General features: G+C 36.4%; 1 protein-coding gene across 1 annotated transcript in view; it reads right to left on the reverse strand.

Annotated features, from left to right (window-relative positions):
• The window catches only part of BABAM2 (BRISC and BRCA1 A complex member 2), a gene marked incomplete at its 3' end in the record, with an annotated part of 36,935 nt that overhangs the window by 15,494 nt on the left and 867 nt on the right, over positions 1 to 20,574 (reverse strand). The window contains exons 2-3 of the mRNA XM_027887068.1: positions 17,836 to 17,995; positions 975 to 1,051 (exon numbers count right to left, since the gene is read on the reverse strand). Coding sequence (XP_027742869.1) covers positions 975 to 1,051; positions 17,836 to 17,963 — 205 coding nt within the window. The remainder of the gene's footprint in view (positions 1 to 974; positions 1,052 to 17,835; positions 17,996 to 20,574) is intronic.

The raw sequence follows: 20,574 nt of genomic DNA on the forward strand, positions 1-20,574 counted from the left end.
TTGTATAAATAATATATTAGTAAGGCTTGCTCTGAGCCTTTTCTTCTTGAGAATCCCCATTTATCTTGGCCTTCCCTTGCACAACAGATGCTCCAGTTGCTTTGGTCATTTTTGTGGTCTCTTGCTGTACTCATTCCAATATGTCCATGCTTTTCCAGTAACAGACAGACCAGAGCTGGACATAGTACTCCAGCTGTGGTTTTACCAGAGCTGCCCTAAATCTGTAATTGCCAAACTTTGAATTTTACTTCATCTGAAATTCTTCACGCTGTCTCATATTTCAATTGTTAGAGACAAAAAACAATAGCACCATTTTTCAGCAGTTCAAGTGTTTAGAAAACTTTACATTCTAAAACCAAACAAAACCAAATTTTATTCTAATCCTTTGAAGCAAAACATAAGCTAAGACAAACAAAACACACACTAAGAGTGGGTAAATGAGCTAGGTATCTACAGATCCTCTAAGCATAAGGAGGATTTAACAATACCACTAAATCAGAAAAATCAAATTCGCATTTCGCTAATCTGGTCAATTATACCAGTTATTGTCTAAAAATACTTAATAAAATAACAGAATGACATCTTTAATTGGAGCTTAATAAAGAATTCTTCTTAAAAGAGACGGAAAGAAACAACACAAAGCAAATACAAATTATAAGCTAGTCTAAAAATGGTCATGAGGTTGTCCTAGTTATAACATTTAGAAATACATATAGAAACACACAGAAATACTAGGGGGGTGGGTTGTGACCTTTGGCTTTTACAACTCATTTTTTCAAAACTGTACTATCATGGAAGGCTGTAAACTTAAATACGAGATATTCTTCACAGTTGTGTGTTCTTGGAGCTGAAGCTTTAAGAGAAGACAACCCAGGTATCCCAAAACTCATAAAGTTAGACACACTGGAAAGCTTAACAAGATATGGAAGAGTGAAAGAAAGGCCAAGATACAACAGGAGTACTTTTTAACTTACATTTGAGTGTTTCTCCAGCATAAGGGATATGTAGCTTAAACCGATCACAGCTGGGTCCAGGGGTCAGGGACGTACAGCTAAAAATGAAGACAAGAGAAGAATGTGCTAAGCAGTTACAGATGGCAGCAAACACGAACATTATTCTACAGGATACAAATGACTGATAGTAAAGATGCTGTGACTACTAAAAGTACTCATCCTTATGACTGGGGGAAAGTAGAAAAGGTGAGAAAGATGCAGGAGGCCCATCCTCTTTTGATCAACAGTTCTCACAATAGTATAAGAAATTTAAGGATCTGTGCCGTCTCCCATTTTATAACGAAAACATACAGGCAAAATGCTCTGGTTTGAGTGTGTTATTAGAATGGTATCAATTAGTTGAAGTCATCATGTTCTCTACTTTGTATACAATTTTGCAGGCCACAACTCTCTATGTCACAGTAACACAGTCACATGCTCTCTATCCCTGCCACCCATATAACTGGGATCAATCTTAATTTTAATACACCAACATTTACTCATTTTTCACCTATGATAACATTAAATTTTTCCCTTGAGGAAAGCATGACAGTACCCTTCAGGTAAGCAAGCTTCATAATCAGGTAGCTGAGGCTATATAACAATTGAGCATGTATGTTCATCATCTGTGACTGTTCATCATCTGTGACTCTCCAACTTATCTGGAGCACTGAAACAGCAGCTGGGCCTTATGGTGCTAAGAGAGCATTTTATGAACAGAAAAGTCACTGCAAAACTGTGTTTCTAGGCCAGAGATGACCAGCTTTTTCACACCTTTTAAATCATATACCTAAATATTTGCATGCAAAAAAAACCCAAACAAAAAGAAACTCTCAGCTGCAGTTGGAGAAGCAGGAACACAAATTGTTTCACTGGCAGGAATCATACCTGAAGCTTTCACCATTGTGGGCTGCTGTGCATATGACAGGTCCCAGGAGCAAAAATACTGGAAGCACTTAGAAATTAATTGTTTTATGTTTCTAGGGATCCTGCTAACTCTGAAATCTTCCTGCCAGCCCAGTATAATTGAGAATTTTTTATAGCCCCAGCACAATGGCTACGAGCCACTTAAAGCTCAAAGCCATACTGGCCGACACTAGAAAAAACAGTGAGTGATAAGAAGGTAGGCAAAGGTAAAATAACTTGACTAAAGTTATATATCAGATCACTGGTAGAGCTCTTAATACACACCACTGAAAATATAATGAAACAAAAACCACATGTACTGGGCCATACACATACCCTAAAAAATGAGATGGGTAGGTCAGAAAACAAAACAATTCTGATCCTACCTTTGGATCCCCCGTTATCAGAAACAACACGGTAACTGCTGCAGCTCTGTCTGACTGCACGGGAGGCATCAGGGCAAACGGAGCAATCCTAATTCTCACTCACTAACTCAAAATGGTTTGGAAAGGCATTTCTCCAGGATGCTGGCTCTACAGTCTCTTTTCCTCTTTCCACTTGCAACTTCAGGAAACCACATGCACTAACTTCAGATTGTTTTTACTCAGTGAGCTACATTCACTTTTTATTCAAATCTGTGCCCACGCGTGGCTTCACCAAAAAGAAGCAATCACAGAAGTACAGAACAATTAACTTAAATGAAGTTTCCATAAAAATACTAGAGAACATAAGCAAACCACTTATGTGCACCTAGAATCTAAGACAGATGCAATTAAGAGCCAGATGCAGTCAACAGCCTACACTGATTCAACAAGAATATACATTTTTTCAGTATCATTACAGAAATTATGTAACTGTCCTGTCAAATAAAAGGGAAGAAACACGTCCTATTTTCACTTTAGAAAGGTTTTTGCAATGTCTTATGAGAACACCACGCAAAACAATCTACAGAAACATAACTGAGATTCTATAACTACTATCAGATACTGCAGACTTGAATGGAAAGCAAGTTTCAAAACAGTTCACATCTTCCTTCATCCAGGAAGAATGCACTGACTTGGTTTTCTTTTGCTGGAATACTACTTTGCATTTTATTGAAAGACTGATGATGGAAAAGAAACAATGTTTATGAAACCTGTCAATGATACAAATGTGAAAGGGAATGCAGCATGCTGGACAACAGAGCTGAAAAAATGTTGTTATTTAATGGTTGTTTTTATTTCATGGTCTGTACTGATTATTTTTTAATTACATCTAGGTAGGGTTTAGCAAGAACAGTAAGCATCACCAGCCTCATTGGGAGTAAAATCAGTTTGAGAATATAAAAGATTGCATCCCTAGTGCAACAGAAACAAGAGAATGTAATTTTTTTCCAAGCTGTGTTTTTTTTAGTAGGTGAGAACAGCAAAATGGGAGTGCCCATTCTGAGGGTGTTTTAATGGTTGTGAATGAATTTAACAGCTATATAGATATTATTATCTACTTCCAAAGTATTTCTTCGGTTTACAACATATAAGGCCAATTCTAGGAAGCATACCAAAATCCCCCAAAAAAGTGCAGGATAAGAAAAAACCTTTCCAAGTTCTAAAATATCTCTGCAACAACAGTTAATATCTAATGAAATTTTCTTTCAAAGTATCACAGGTCACAGTCTGAGACACTTTTCTCAAATACTATCAAAATTACACTGTTGTCAGCTTTTCAACAGACACAAAAATTTCTGATCCTGCAAATACCCTACAATCTTTTCTTTTAGCACAGTGGGCCATTTGGAAATACTTAGAGAAAGTATAATATTCTTTAACATTAAAATAAAAGCCTGATTTAATGGTAAACGTCCCTAAAAGCAATACTAAGTACTTTTCCTATATTATTATATTGCACTAGAGATTTTTTTAATTTTACTGGTCTAGAAGTGATGGAAAGTGACAGTATTCACAGCCTTCCCCCCTCCCCCCCCCATATTGCTCTGGCTGAGTTGCACAAGAGACTTCAATAAATGCAACAGGCTCAGCAACCAAGCAGAAATTTTACACACATCCATTTAAAAGGAGGCAGCTTCTTTTTAGTTTTTACACTGTTTTAGTATAAACAGTAAAAGAACGAAACTCCTATGGAAAATCAAAACTTTGGTTCATGTAGCAGTCTATGTCTGCCCCTATTTCAACAGAAAGCCTGACTACGGACATAATCTCCTGCCTGAATTTCCTTAACAGAGAGAATCTCATAATTATACACATTTGACCCAGAAACATGACCTCTATCTTCTCCAGAGTGTAAGACTTTTGTCTTTTAGAAATGTGCTCCTTTTACTTAATCTGGTCCACACAAACATCACACTTGAAAAGGAATTACTTGTAACAAAGCCTTTAAAGTTATTTGTTATCCTCTCTTCTCAGGGAATGACGAAACAGTAATACTTGGTGTTGAAAATTACCTTCAGAAGCTGACTCCTTCTCATGATATATGGATGTCTTATCTCCCTCTTTAGTCGTGGAAAAATATTACACTGGTTTGCATCTCTTCATCTAAATAATCAATATTTTACACAGGAAAGCCATGGAAGCAAGAATTAATGTTCTCATGCTCAGATCAGTGATATGTTTTAGTCTTCATAAGATGATTAATGATATATCACAAGATCTCCCACAATGGTTTCCCTACTAAAATATCAAAGAATCATCAACTTGACAAATTTCTGGGATGAAGGAATATTCGTGATATTAAAATCACGCTGCCCTATCCAAAGGGACTGTGCTGAGACTCAGCTGGAAGATGGTAGATGGAATTGCATACACATGCAACCACAGCTGAATACAAACCTTCCTCTTTTGCAGTAGGTTTAAGCTAAGTTCCTTGAGCAAATACAGCAGATTGGGATTGTCTGTGACCTGTTGGGAAAAGGTTTCTTTCACAGTGAATAAAACTAAACCAGTTCTTATACAAAGAAAAAGTCACTGTCAGCACCAGACACTTACTTAAAAGTGTTCAGAATTCTTTACCACTCACAAAAGGAAACAGAAAAGATTATCCAAGAAAAAAAAAAAATCAGGAAAGCCACTCAGTTTTCCTGCTTGGAATAAAGCATCAGCCTATAATGATAGGTATAGTACAAGGTTTATTGGGTTTTTTTCAAAATTAATTCTGCCTGATTTAGAAATTAAGTTCTACCTGAGTTTAACAGCAAGGTTTTCTCTTACACCAATGTATTTGTGATTAAATATTTTGTTGAACTGACATTTCTTCTGTTTTGTTTAAGCTAAAAAAAACAAAGCCACTTTGATATTTTACAGGTCTGAAGCCATGATGATAAAGGAAGACCCTGATAACCTTAGATTTCAACATAGTCTTTCTATCAACTAGTCTTCTAAAACCACCACTTGAAAGCATTATCAAGACAAGCAGTTTTAAATCATTTGGGCTCTGGTAAGATGTTATCCAAAATTATGTTCTGTGCCAACTGAAGGGGTCACAAAGAAACAAGAGCACAAGTGTTTACCACCTTAATCCTAAAGTCAGGAGATGAGTGGTTATTCTACCCAAAGACTTTAAAAACTAAACAAACTCATCAACACCCCTCTCCAAATCCACCTCTTTATATCCCAAAATTCCAGTAAGAGGTTTGTTTTTGATACCACTCCTAAAATCCACTGCTTACAACCACATAAAAGTATAGCAAACATCCAAAAACGCCATCAGAGGTAGCTCTACTGAAAAACCAGCAATCTCCTTTTTATTTCTTCTTATTTTAATTTGTGATATAGGTATAAGCCCCAACAGTCACGTCAGATTTATTTGATGACTGTCAAATTCCCCAATTATAAAGTATGAAATGTGTTCAGTCATTCTTCTTTCACAGATCATAGAGAAGCTTTAGTGCCTTTACTATCTGAAGACAAATCATCAATGAACTTTACTGTACAAAAGCAAAGTAAAATTAGACTAAGAAATTTAGCCTCTATAATTTCAGGAACTTAATACTGAGACTGCCTAACCAGAACAGTCAGAGCTGCAAAAGCTTCTTTAATCTTACAGTGCTTAGGCTGCTATGCTTGCCATTCTGGAGGATCAGTACTTTTTTGGATAACAGACAACTTTTATTTGCTCACCAGGCTGCTGGTATAAGAGCCAAGAAAGCTTCACACTGAGTAAGAGATACCCTGATGGAGAACACTACTAAAAACAACACACTCACAAATAAAAAGCAACACCACAAAGTCATTGGTGACCACTGGCTGTATTCCCAACCCTTCACAATACATCTAGGATCTGTTTCCAGTTGCTCCTATAGATACTGTTACATATATCCTATAAAGATACTGTTAGGGGAAAAAGGAGGTCAGGTTCCTTTCATAATGCAAGAGGTTAAAGAAGAATGAGTATTATTTTAGGAACGACAAGACACAGTTCAATCAGAGGTTTAGAGGCTGAAGGTTTTGTCAGCAAGAGTCAAATATAACTCAGAGGCAAAGATAGGTTCATCATTTGTTACTAATAAGAGGCAGCAAACTCAAAACTCCACCCAAAACTCTGATGTGGCATTTGATAAGAAAAACACCTTAAGTTAAACTCCACCAGAACAGCCTTTTATCGATGCCTACAGATTCCTCTTTGCTCCAATTTTTGTAGATGGAAATCTGCTCCAGTGTTCTTTGAAGACACAGTATTTCATCCCATGTAATTAAGAATTAATTGCAGAATTCACAACAGATGGGTAAGTCATGTACAGAGGCATTAAGAAAAATTAAAGTGTATGGAGGAGGGAGGAGAGTAGAAGGAAGGCCAGCAGGTGACAGGTTTTTTGCAAGGATCAGGAAACGGAAAAATGGTGAAAATCATGTTTTAGAGTGTTGACACTGATGGTGAAAACCTGTATCATGCTGCAGCTCCCTGCAGCAGCGCACAAAGCTTATGAGGCTCCCAGAAGCCTGTAAATACACAAGAAGAGAACTGAGCAGCTGCTGATGAAAATGAACAGATCCAACCAAAATTCTGTCAATCGGGCAAAATTTGAAATGGGAGGGATAGTCTAGTCAATCAATTTTCATCTTCAGTTCCCCTTCTTTATATAGAGATATGTATCACACATATGAGAGAGAGAGAGACTTGCACTTAAATGACACACACCACTGCTTTTGGAAAATAAAAATCCAGTTACATTTTGAGTAATCACTACTTACATGCATCTTCTATTTAAAATATTAATATCTGAAAGTCAATTGATAATTACTCAAAGAACTTTCCAATTAAACATACTGTTTTTAAAAAACTCACTTGTACCCTATCTGGTTTCTTCAAACTTAATATAAAATTAAACTACAGACAGATTGCTTTTGGTACTGTAAACAGATGATGTTGTTTTTGAATCCTGTTAGTACAGGTGATACTCTGTAACTGCAACAGCATTTCAATCCATAGTTATCATCTGGGAAATTCCAAGGTGTCTCCAGATATGTAAACCATATCCTCAATAAAGCCTTCATCTAATGTAAGTGCTGATTTTCCTTTACATATATTTAAGTTTTCTTATATGAAGCTCATCACACTAACTGGAATTTTTAGAAAACAGGCAGAACATACACCCTAGAAAAACAACCACTCACTTCCCTTCTGTAACCACAGACAGATTTGCATTTTTTAAAAGTAAAGTTCAAATAACTATTTAAAATCAGTGCCAGCAACCTGCTTTCAGTAGAAACACTACACAAAATCATCTAGTGACTACTATCCATAGTAAAACAAATATTGCAGCTGTATATTAACAGAAAACGTAATTTTCTTCATATGAGTGACAGCTTGCCAAAGCAGATGTCACAGGTAGGGGCCTTTTCTAGAACTGCAAATCTCCTTCACAGCTTTCCCAATCTTGTGGCAGGAGTTCTGCATCTCCCACAGTATGGCTGCCTCTGCTGGAAACAGATGTTCAGTCCAACCTCTGTGAGGGAAACACAGGATGATAAAAATATGTTTTCAAATCGTCTCAGAGAACTTCTATATTAAATTAAAATACATAAACCCCACATATGACACTGATTTTTTTTTCCAAGTCAAACTCCCTGCTCATTTAGCCTACAAAGGCTGGATTTGGAAGAGCTCTTTTCCAGCCACCGTAGCAGGACAGGTTGGAAAGGGCCACCACAAAAAGAAACATGTTGCACCACATCTATTGTAATTGCAAGTGTACTTGAAAGAAAAGCTCTGAATAACAGACTATCTCAAAAGTTTCCATTCACAGAATCGTTACATTTAGGGTGGGAGCTCATTATTATTGGGTCTTGGGGAGCTAATTATGATACTAATTAAGAAAAATTATTAAGAATTGACAAAGGGAAGTTTTCAACAAAAGATACTTTACAAATGTACTTGAAAACATTGCTGATAATCAAACTGATTTCCTTTGTAAGCAAGATCTTTTATACTCTGATAATTGCACAGAATTCTTTTTAAAACTACATATGGCACACACACACACTCCTCGAAAGTATAAAATAGAAACGTAAAATGGAAATTTTAATGAATGATCAAAAAATGAACAGAAATAAAGACAATTGCAGTGAGATAATGCTAATAACATTCACTCCAGTAGAGTATGTTTAGGTAAATAAACCAGTGAATTCACAGTATTAAAAACTACCCTTCTGTCACACGTTCAGGCAAGGAAAAGTCACTACTTCATTATACTGTAAGACCAGCTGCACCCCAAAGCCTTGGAACTCAAGCAAATTTTTAGAGAAGAGTATGAGGGAGTGGCAGATGCATCCTTTGGATTTACTTCATTTCCCTCCCCTCCTGATAGACTCAAATCCTGTTTCATATTTTCACAACTGCCATTTGATTATCTATTACTTTGCAACTGGTTAGAACCTAATAAGGTCACATATTCTGTTTCTACTGTTCACTAATGTGAATCGAATTTCTGAAGAAAAAAAGAAAAATCAGACAGGGAACGTTTCTACTTTTAAATTACTCTAAAAGAGAACCATTCTTCACCAAGTATAAAATTACAGTCAACCACCTGGAGTTTCATATCCTTTCAGTGCCCACAGAAAGAGCATACTCACGGAGCAAGTCACAAAAGCTGAGCTATTATAAACGTCGGCTCTAATAAGTCATTTTGCATTGCTCACAACGCTGGCTGTAGTAACCATAAGGGCTCCCAACCTATTTTCAAAGTAATTTAGTTCACACCAAAGAACTGTTTGAGTTATTGGAAAATACAATGAATTGGGAAAAAAACACAGGGACTAAAGGGATAGTCCATGTTTATATATTTTTCTCCCTGAACTAAACAACAGATGGGTGGCATCCCTGCCCATGACAAGAAGTTGGAACTAGATGACCTTTAAGGTGATGACCTTCCCAGCCAAATCATTCCATGATTCTATGCATATTAGGAGGGGTCTGATGATCCTATGTCTTTCCACGTTTCCTTTTTAAAAATTTCTTCTAATTGTAGAGTTGTAGAGCTTTCTGGTCACAGAAATTATTTGATTTCCTAATCTTATACACTCTCAGAAGAAATTTATTTTAATACAACAACCATGAATTCGGTTCTTTGAATATGAAAGTTAGGTCAAGCAAGGATCACCACATTTAGAACGTAGCTCCATCGCTTGCAGTCACACACACATTCAAAAGGTCAACTTCAAATTGTGTACATGTATAAAAAATACTACAAGACTGGAGACAGAGCAGAAAGCCTATGAAAAGATAACACCTAAATACAAATATCAGTAGTTCTCCTATATCTAGAATTATTTTAGATTAATTACAACATTAAAGATATGCAATAGACTAAAAAGATCAAAGGAAAAGGAAAATCATAGCTAAAATTATGACAGACCACTATGTGGAATTGCACCTGCAGAAAACAAGCCCCACATAGTTGCATGTTACATTTGCTCAAGGAAATATGGCTCAAGAACACCTCATCTCTCCTTGTTCTCCTCTAAGTATAAACAAGAACAATTCAAACAAGCTTTTCTGGTGAAAAAAGAACTGACCATCTAAAACAGAGCAACCAATACTCTATCATATTTTTGTTTTAAAAGTATTATTTCAGTGATGCTTAGGAATCTGAGGTGGATACTTTTTTAGGAAAATGTAAGTTTAGAGGGTTTTATATTTGACTTTTTTTGTCTCTTTACCATAATGGAATCCTGCAATTTCCTTTACATAACTCAATTTCATTGGGATTCTTTTAACTTACAATATTAAAAATACTCAGTCTTAGTGGTCTAATTTTGCTCTTTCAGCCATATACCAAAGATTACAAAGAAAAGAACCTGTGGCCTACACTGTGGAGTGGTTTGTCTCAAACACATTAATTCCCTTCTCACAGAAAAGACAAACTAAGTATGTTACCGTTTATTTACTTTTACTTTGCTATAGATTAGCTAACGGGTTTACCTTATGGACAGAATTTAGTATCTTCAATAAAAACATCAACTTCGGGAGCAAACCAAACGCTGTTGGTTTATACCTACAGCTCTAAGTATTCTTTTCAGATGCTCACTTTCAGCTAAAGAATAGTTGCTTTGAGGTACGTCTGCACTGGGCAGTGCAGTGCCAAGTAAATGCCCAAGCTACGTATCTCAAGGAACAGATTAAAGTAACTCAGGCATAGCATTGCATTGGTAGTGTAATTCTGCTTCCAACTGAATTTGAGACATTAAATGTACACTGTAAATTCAGTGATGGACAGAGTTACCCAAACAGTCAGAAAAAATTCATTCTGCCATCAGCCAAAAGAAAGAGCACCATGACTGATGGCTCATGAGGTCCCAAAGCACTTAAAAGGATTCATTTAAAAGAGCAGCAATGAAGAGAAGTCAGCCTAAGTGCCAACAAAAGATACTCTTACAACAATGAAAATTCCCTTTCAATTCTTTAATTAGACTTACACAGTGATCAATGCATTAGAAAAAAAGACCTGCACAGTTTATTTCCCACACTGTTACAGAATAACTGTCTAGTTAGAAAATAGTATCAGATACTGTTTAAAAAAATTATTTTCTTCTTTAATTATTATCACTGACTCACAGAAGTAGTCAGAAGTAGTTTACAAAAGTATTCCCTTGGATTTCTGTTGGCTGTAAAATAACTGTAGCAGAATCAGATCTTCAACACTGCTGCATACCAGTCTGTCAAGACAAAGACACTCATCATCTGCTATGTTTTTAAAGCCCCAAAACCCTAAAAATTGTCATATTTTGCTTCAGCTTCATCACAAGCGTACATTAGCTACTTAATGTTGTGGCATGTACGCACATATGCATATGAGAGTCAGGCATACGAGAAGTATGATTGCATGTGTAGGGCTGGAAGAATTTACCAGCCAGCTATCCAAGAATATACACTTCTCTACTAAGCAGAAAAATAAAAAATTAAAAGCCAGTTATTCTCATCTTCTGGTGAAATGTAATATGCAAACAAGATGCATGGTATGCTGGGGATCTGTCCAGATCATATTAAACAAATGTTGCATCCGTGTGATGCAACGGTTTGAAAACAAAGAAATTGGAGCAGGTACCAATTATTAGATTTTTAGCTGTCTTTACAACAAAAAATTAGGTCTCAAGAATTTTTTTCTCCTGCAGTAACGCACAACACAAAGAAGCAAGACAGACATCCGCTGCAACAGAAGAAAGACCTGGACAGAAACCTACAATAACATAAGCCTGGTTTTTCAATGAACTTCCAAGACACAGATAGCAAAACCACACATTTAAACACCTTATTAAGGTACACCGTTCCAATAGCATTTGGCACACTTATTAGTACTACATCATGTGATGCTTTCTTTAAATAAATTAGAGAAGAAACAGCTGCCTCCTGTATAAAGTAGTTTCTTCTCATTTTTATTAAAGCATAAAAAACCTGGTAGCCATGACATTCACTTCTTTCAAGGTCAGACAAGAGGAAGTTACTCACTGTCCCAATCCAAAAATACCAGCAAAGTCATATTGTGCAGTATTCAAATTGAAAAATCTCAGGAAAATGTATGTAGGCTTTCAAACGAGAGCCCAAGTTACTTCAATTATATAATGTTACCCTTACTTCTTAAAATCCTTTCTTTACTCGTAGCACTTGAAACTGGCACACGTGTGGTTTTTTTTTCTGAAAGACTTCAAGCAGCACCTTGCTTAAAACTGGCGTAAAAAGAATGCCAGACTTTGCGGAGAATATTTAGAAAAGCATTACCAAATGTATACCCTACACTTAGATCTTTTATAAGACAGATATTTTGCCTTTGTTTTCTCAACATTCAGAAACAAATCCAGGAGAGTACAACCTTGGAGACAGTCTTTCTGGACCAGCACATTAAAAGTGCTGTTTGAATTCCAAGCGCTGCTCCACAGCACCAGCTCTCTCAAACTGTCCCATCAGAGCTTCAGCCTTTTAAATTTTACTTGAATGACAAGCTTCCAGCAGAAGGATTCTATGCAGTAAAGAAATGTATTTATCAGAAACTGGAATGAAACGACCTACTCTGTGAAAAAGTAATAGATTATGACTTATCTAATACTGCTAAGGACTAGAGGACTCATAAGGCCACACTTCTAGAAACCATCGTGTCCTTTCAAGTACACATTTTAGGCAAAACATAATTATTTTTTAAACCAGTTTTTCACAGTAATTGTGTCCAGAAAGTCAGATTCATTAAGCTTCATACATAAACAAAATCTATGTTAAAAAAAAAACTAGCTACAAACACCAATGTGAGTGATGGATGTGAACCTTACTCAAGTAACCAAAGTAGAATTTTTGAATTTAAATTAAACGAAAGCAAAAGATCAAGCAAAAGCTCTAAATAACTGCTACAGTATTGTAATAGTATTTCACAGCTAAGCCCAACATTGCTCACATAAAAATGCATATTTACTTTAAAAAGGGAAATGCCCAGAAGAAAGGGAAATACCAAAGCATATTGCAGTCTGCTTGATAACACAAAAAAGTAAATCATCATTGCTCACTAGGAAGCAGGGCAATAAAGTTATAAATATCTCATTACAGCTTCATAGTGATTTTGTATGTTAAAATCTACTTCAGCAAGAATGACACTCTTTTGACCACTCTTCATGCAGGTTTCTTTCAGGATCATAACTAATTCTACACATAGTTCAGTATCAAGCAGAGAGACAGAAATCAATACCAAATCAGACAGGTGCAAAGAACAGAATACTAACATCAACATGGTTTACTACAAACCAGTTATATAAAAATTCCCCAATTAATCTCCTCATAAGTATGGAATAAGTATAACCAAATAAGTATGGAATTTAAAATTTTGTTATGAGTGGATATCTTAAAAAAATGGAATCCTAATATATGCAGCCTTAAATCACCGCATTAATTTTGAAATTTTGCCTGGTGGAACACATCAAAGTAATTTAAAAAACAAAATCAAGTTTGTTGAGTAAGAATAGGCTTGCAGCATAATTTGAAGCTCAAGTATGGGCCCTGACGAACAGCTGTAGGGAAAAAAGAGTTCTCAAAGGCAATGACCACCACATCGATGTTTTTCACTCTTGAAACGCACCATAGGAAAAGCAGCAGTCCCTTAAATAACTGGATTCTACATTATACAACAATTAAACACCCTTCACATAGGAAAATGTCCTCTGTTTCCAAATCTACATAATAATCACTTTTCCCTATTCAACATCTTTCCCATGATTACATGTGTAAATGCTAGGAGAAATGCCTCAGCCACAGTTCAGTTGGTTAAGAGTAGATTTAAATATCTAATTAAGATGGGTCATTATTTCAAAGAGACACCAGGGGAGATTAACTGAATGATACAATATATGGCATTGACTCAATTGGCAGCAGTATTTTCTTTGGGTCTACAACAAAGTAATATCCTATGCAAGAGTTCAAAATGCTTTGATCCACTCTGTCATCTCAAAGAAGGTCTTTTACGAATGCAACAGAGATGCCTGCCAGGGTTTTCTTATCACTGGAATCAATGCTGCTACAGGTGCTATATTTCAGATGCAACTTAACACTACAGTTCTACTTTTGTTCACTGTGGAGCCATTTTTACAAGGAGACTTGGTCACCTAACTTTTTATTACTATTTCTGTTGAAGAGCTTCCTTCTTCCTTTCCATGCCATATTGCTGATCTCAGTTCAGGGGCACTCACATTCCCTCACTCACTCTGCATCAGCAGTGGCCATATAAATCCTATAAACAGGAATTGGTCCTGAATGTCCTACTCATACATGTAAATGTATGTAAGTGTCTGATGAGACTGGTACTGTCTAATAAGTTTGTAAAACACACAGACATTATGGAACTGTAACATATTATTATAAAACATTTACATACTCAAAGACTACAAAACAATAGGATTTCCTTACTATGACATATTTCCCTCCCACACTTGCAAGCAAAGCAAATTAACATATCATCATTCTTCATACTCTTAATCTAACATCAGCTCTTTAATACACAACAAAACTAAGTTGTCAGTCTCAGCAATAAGTCGGAATAAGTACAAAACAAGTTCCTTACTAAAACCATCTGACATATGATTTGACTTTTGAAATAATTATAGACTTTATATGTTTGCCATTTGCAAATCAAAATCTGCTGACATGATAGGCTAAAACCTGGAACTTGATCTTATACTGGTGAAATAAAAAGAGAATTCTTTCCACTTTTCAGAATGTCAAAACCAAGGCTCTGAATGGGCAAGGCCTTAGAGATGCTACTGTATTCAATGTTACCATTAATCCTTGTAAACCACAGCTCCAGTTTCTAAAACCTGAGAAATGAGAATGGATGGATCATCAGCCTGGACATTTTGTTTCATTTTATATTGTAAAGCACTGGTTTATCAGGGAACAGTACCTCCTAATTCTCTATAAGAACAACAGTGTGGTACATGACAGCGGAGCAGCCATGCAGCTAGCAGACCCTTGACCCAAAAGCTTACAGGTACTTCTGTTCTCAAAGTTTATAGCTATTGAGATGTTGATCATAAGTATTTTAAAGGTTACAGTAAGATTGTATTTATTTATTCTTAAAAATCTTCCACACAACACACCAGTTAAAGCACAAAATAGCTGCGCATTCTGTAATAGACTCAATCTAGTACACAACCTAAACTAAGGTGTGTACAACTCCTTTTGTTTGTCAATAAACGTACAATCACTACTCAAAAGCAGTTTCTGAACCAACAGTACTTCTAAAACGGTCATATTCATTTGAGATTGAGAACTGTCTTTTGACTTCAAACATTTAACTTAGCACCTCTTCCTCAGCTGCCTGTTCTGCTTTTTAAGTTGAAAGCCTGACTTCAACCATTGAAACTAAAGGGAATTTTGCAATTAATGTTCTGTACCTCACCCCCATTTCTCTAAAAACAGTTATCCTCGTTTTCCTCCTGTTTAACATCTATGTTTACGTCCAACTTCTATGGCCTTATACTTCTGTTTCTTCAGAAACAGAAGTGGATATCACCTACATTTACCTCTGCTGATTATTTCATCTGCATTGTCACTTTTCCCTTTTAAAAAAGCTTCACAAAAGTGAAAGTACACAGGGGTTTGAATCATCTCGGGATGCAAGGGCAGGGAAGGAGAGTAGACCTATGGTCTGCAAGTCATTTTGAACTCTCAGAGACCTATGAAGTTTTCCTTTAGAGGCACAAAACAAATTTAAACCTACTAACAACACAGTGGGTTGGGGACTTAGCTATTCTATCAACTGACATGGGACTCTCGGAAACAGTCTACGGAGAACCAAAGGCTCCTATATTAAAGTTAAAGACCACTGAACTAGGTCTTCAATTATGGAAAGGACTTCCCTCTAATACTGTGATGCATCCATCTTATGTTAAGTAATTTTACACTGCTTACCTGTTCAGTGACATCATAAGACACTAAATCACAAGAACTCTGCATTTCCACCCTGATGCATAAATTCAAAGTTTAGTCTCATAAATAAGCTAACAATGAATTATTTGTAATAAACAACAAAAATCTTTCCTAAAAGCACACATGCATGAAATTTCCATTTCAAAGAAATTTCAAGCAATTGCTAATTAATCCTGTTTAAAACAATGTTTTTAAGTAACTTAGCCACACCAAAAAAAAACACCCTTCAAAAATAATTCTCAACTAAATGCAGAATCTTGAGTATCCCAACTCCATCTCCTAATAATCTCAAGCCAAACAAAGCCCCAACACAAAAATGAGGTTCATTTCTATGTTCCAGAACCAGAAAAAACAATATTGCTAGCACATGCATACAGCTGAGCCTATGTCTTTAAACAAGGTATGAGACAATCTCTGTCAGGTGCTTTATTTGTGCATAAACTCCACGTTCAACACAGTGACTACACAATTTGAATCATTGGGTTTGGGTGACAGATGCAGCTGGTGGCAGCTTTTAGTTTTTACAGAATAAAGTCTTGGAAAACATTCAGGATATAGCAAAAGTAAGATTTCTTGGTAAGATCATCGGCCAAAAATGTTGGACACCTTTTAAAAGTACCGCTGAAAAGAGTCAGTTAGAAAATACTGCTTTTTGTTATTTCAATCTATTCATTTAAATGCAGGCAGGCACCGTAAGCATTCAGTGGGCAGAGATCAAAACTCTTATCTACCTCCCAACAAACTGATACTGTTACCACCAACTACAGGTGTGTTTTCTCTCTACTTTCTTTGTATTCCTTCCTCTCAGATTTCAACAGCTCCCATCTCAACCTTCCTAGAAAACTAGCTCAGCAGTAAGCAAGCATGAAATGACGGCAGCAGGTGCAGAACTGCTCAGCCCATCTTACATAATTTGCAAGCCTAAATGTCAAGCCAGTCAACACTAACGACAAAGTCCTGGCTTCTTAGACCTCCAAGTAAATCTGTACTCTGTCACAGCACCTTACAGGGAGCAAGTGGTTGCTTTCAAACTAACCCTAGAATTCAAGCCTCCCTCCTGAAAAGGCATTATAACCACCAGAAAAGCACCTCCCAAGCTCTCCATGGAACCATAATAAAACAGCCTACAGGAGCATAATAAACAGTTTTCAGCAGAACTAAATTTTTAACAACACTGGTTTGTGGTGGTTCTCAAGATCTCAAGATCAATGATTGCATTACCTATCATGTGAAATGGTACACAAAGCAATAGTTTGTACAAAACAGGTGACTTAGATACTTTAAGGAAAAGAAATTTCAGGCTCTGAGCTCCAGTGTCAAAATAAATACCTGAATCAATGGGTGCTGTTAGATGCTCAACTCTAAAAGAATAAAGCAATTTCTGACACGTCTTATCTCACGTTCTCTTTTATCAGCCACCTTGGGAGTCTCCCCTATGCAAAGTAAAATCTACTTTGAGCATTTTACTCTTCCAGTGTACCATTCACAGAGGTTACACACCCGAGTCTCTTCATCTTTTTTGAATCCCAAAATTTTATCACAACTTGTAAGCTAATCTAAACCCTTCTAGAATTAAAAATAAAAGAAGGAGCTTGGCCTATTTCAAACACTTGGCACTACAGCCACTTGATATACTGAAGTTGAGGGAGGTCAGATAAAAGAGAAGGGTTGGGGATTTTTTCAGTTTTGACACATTCATAGCTACAGATAAGGTCACAAAAATTTATCTTCAATTTTTAATTTACAGAGAAGATCGAGTAAGCAAGTGGTAAACAACAGCGAAAAATGTTTGTAACCGTCTCCCTGCTGAAAACCAGCACTATCAAGTGGCAGCAATGAAAGTGTTTTAACAAGATTATTATTGCCAACAATATGACAAATTAAGTCTCCCAAACTACAAAATGGGAGTAAGACAAAAAGTAATGTAGCTGGCATGTCAGCTCCAGCTATATTCAAAGAGCTTAAATGCACACGAACTTAATAAAATCTAGTTCTGAAAAGACATCTCAACTGTGACGGGCTGGGTATTCTTCTTGGACAAGGAACTCACCCAGATTTCAAGTCTGTAATCCGTAAACAATTAGTAGCATCCAATCCTACTTTTCCATTTCTGACCACACTGGAAATGAAGGGAGAGAGCGCTGGAGAAATTCTGTTCAAGGCAACTTCAGGTGACATTTTAGTACGTTCCTCCTTCCTTTTGTCTTGAGCTGCAAAGGCATGGCAAAGAAAAAAAATAAAATCCAAAAATATCCCACTTATTTGATGCAAATTCACATGCATTCTGCAAACACCAAAATTAAAAAAAAAAAAAAAAGCTAAGCACACAAAGGACTACAAGTAACTACTAAGTGTGCACAGGTTTATAAACTAAAAATAAGAACAGGTAGGTTTTTTTCCTCCTAACTCTGCAGTACTCAATGAAGTCCGTTTATTCAATATCAACATACAGGTTCCTTTAATTAAGGTCCTATCCCAACGAGAAAGAGAAAAAAAAAACCTGAGGGCCACTCTGACAGTTTACAACCTAGACCTCCTTGTGGGCATTTCCATTAGGCCTGTAATTGACAAGCCACATTTGCTCGGCTCCCACTGAAATCAATGGGCCTTACAATAACTGCAGTGGGCCCAAGGGGGGTTTGATTATTTGTATTGCCACGTGTAATTTCTAATAGCACCAGTGTACTACTCATAATCAATATTAATTTAACACTACTTCATTAGGACTTCATGATGCCTTTTAAAGGCTAACGCTGCTTCTCCTTCAGTGGTATCACCATACCCTTTGAAAAGCGCCTTCATCTTCCTTCACATAACAGATCAGGAAGCTGATGCAGACACAGTTTAAGCACAGTTTTTTCAGAAATGCTGCACTTGCGTGACCTTATGATAATTCAGACAGACCACTAAGTTAGCACCCTTTAAGAACCTGTTGCTTTTTAGGTGAAATGCAGAAACTGAGCATGTACACGTTTTAACTCATGGCACCACAGAAAGACTAGGGTATGTGGACAAGAACAGACTGTTCTAAGAGGAGTGGGAGAAAAGAAGGCTAATCAAACTATTAAAATGTTAACATATTTTACCATATTCTTAGGCACAGTTTCATCTGAAAATTAACTGAACTTGGCAGTTTTGGAGAAAAAGGCTGTAAATGATTGATGGTAACATAAACACGCCACATCAGTGAGACAGAAGAACTCAAACTCTGACCATTAGAAGATATTTTTTAAAACATGCATTTAATTGAAAAACAGTAATACACACTGCATTCACTCTCTTACAAAATTCTGCATTAATAAGTGTTCTACAGAGAGCGTGAACAACTCATGGCAATAACCACAACTTTCTGTTGTTTCTCACACTCAGTTTACAAGTATTGGTTAATAACTACTGGATATTCTACAAACTAATAGTCTTCTGTGACTGGGAGCAACATTAATTTAACATTCTTTTTCACATTCTATTCTCATGCAAGTCATTCACACTGAAGCAATACAAAGCAATGCTCAAGAAAGAGCGTTTGTCCTGCTATTTGGAACATATCTGAATAAAACAAAGGCCAGGCACATTAAGGCAAACAGAAAGACTAATAAAGTAAGACTTCCTAAAAACAGTAATTATCTTTAATACACTGGCTCCAACATTTTATGGCAGCAAAGAAACTGAAGACTAAGTATCCATGCCCTGGCATATAATATGTTCTCTTCACATATATCATTTGCTGTAATTGACAATGGCAACAACTTAACTTTGCTTAGCAAACATCTACAGCAATTTAATGCGCTACCTCCTGTTTGGTACTTTTCTACCAAAAATTACTGCTTACTTACCTTTATTCTTCCCCAGAGGGACTGAGAGAACACAAGCCCACACTTGACCTATTTCAATCCAAAGTCCAATGGTTTACATTGAACTGCTAATAAAGATGAGTTTAAACTAAAACACTTTGCACAAGAGTGGCTGAAACAGGGCACATACTTCAGTCTGCCAGCCCTGCTGCAGGGAAGAGTAACTTCAAGCAGGGGGCAGGTGGACTAATGAAGATAAGAACTTAAACCATGACAAAATGCTGAAAAACAAGCTATCCTTTTCGAAATCTTATTATACACGAGGATCTCAGAACTGGTTTTAGCACATTTTAAGGGGACTGTAAGTGTTATGAGGGTGAAATTGTGAGACATAAGAGATATACGAGGTAGTCACAGCTGATCAGATGCACCTTCCAAAATGAACTGCAGAATGAGAGTCCTTAACTTTTTGTTAGCAAAATTTGCAGATATTGTCAAAACAAGATATAAATTACTGTTAGTAATTTTTGCTGATTTTATTGTATCAATTTTTTTTAAAATCACAATACCTTCTATATAATAAACTATATCAGTTAAACTCATTTATTTTGTCAGCAAAGGGTTTTATAAATTAGAACACAATTTGTACCATTTTCTTAAGTTTCAGATGTCATATACTTTTTCCCCCCCCTCTAGCTTAAGTTTCCCACAGTACTGGAAACCAAACACAAACAAACTCAAGGGAATTAACAAAAACAAAATTCACCGGACTGTTTCCCTCACAAAACAAAACATTTGAAAGAAGCAAACAAAACTAGTAGTTGAATCCTTTTAGATTCAGCTGGATGAATAACTTCAGGCTAATGTTACATATGCCTCACAGTAACCATGGGGTCCCAGGCACTGCTTCAGGCACTGGACAGTGTCTGGATGAGAGATACTCTGTCCCTCCACCCCCCGCAACAGCATCATGGGCATTTAGTGAAGCTTTAAGAAGG

Source organism: Empidonax traillii, unplaced genomic scaffold, assembly GCF_003031625.1.
Source record: "Empidonax traillii isolate 1590-97213 ecotype Southwest subspecies unplaced genomic scaffold, ASM303162v1 scaffold202:size1011777, whole genome shotgun sequence".
NCBI classification, from domain to species: Eukaryota; Metazoa; Chordata; class Aves; order Passeriformes; family Tyrannidae; genus Empidonax; species Empidonax traillii.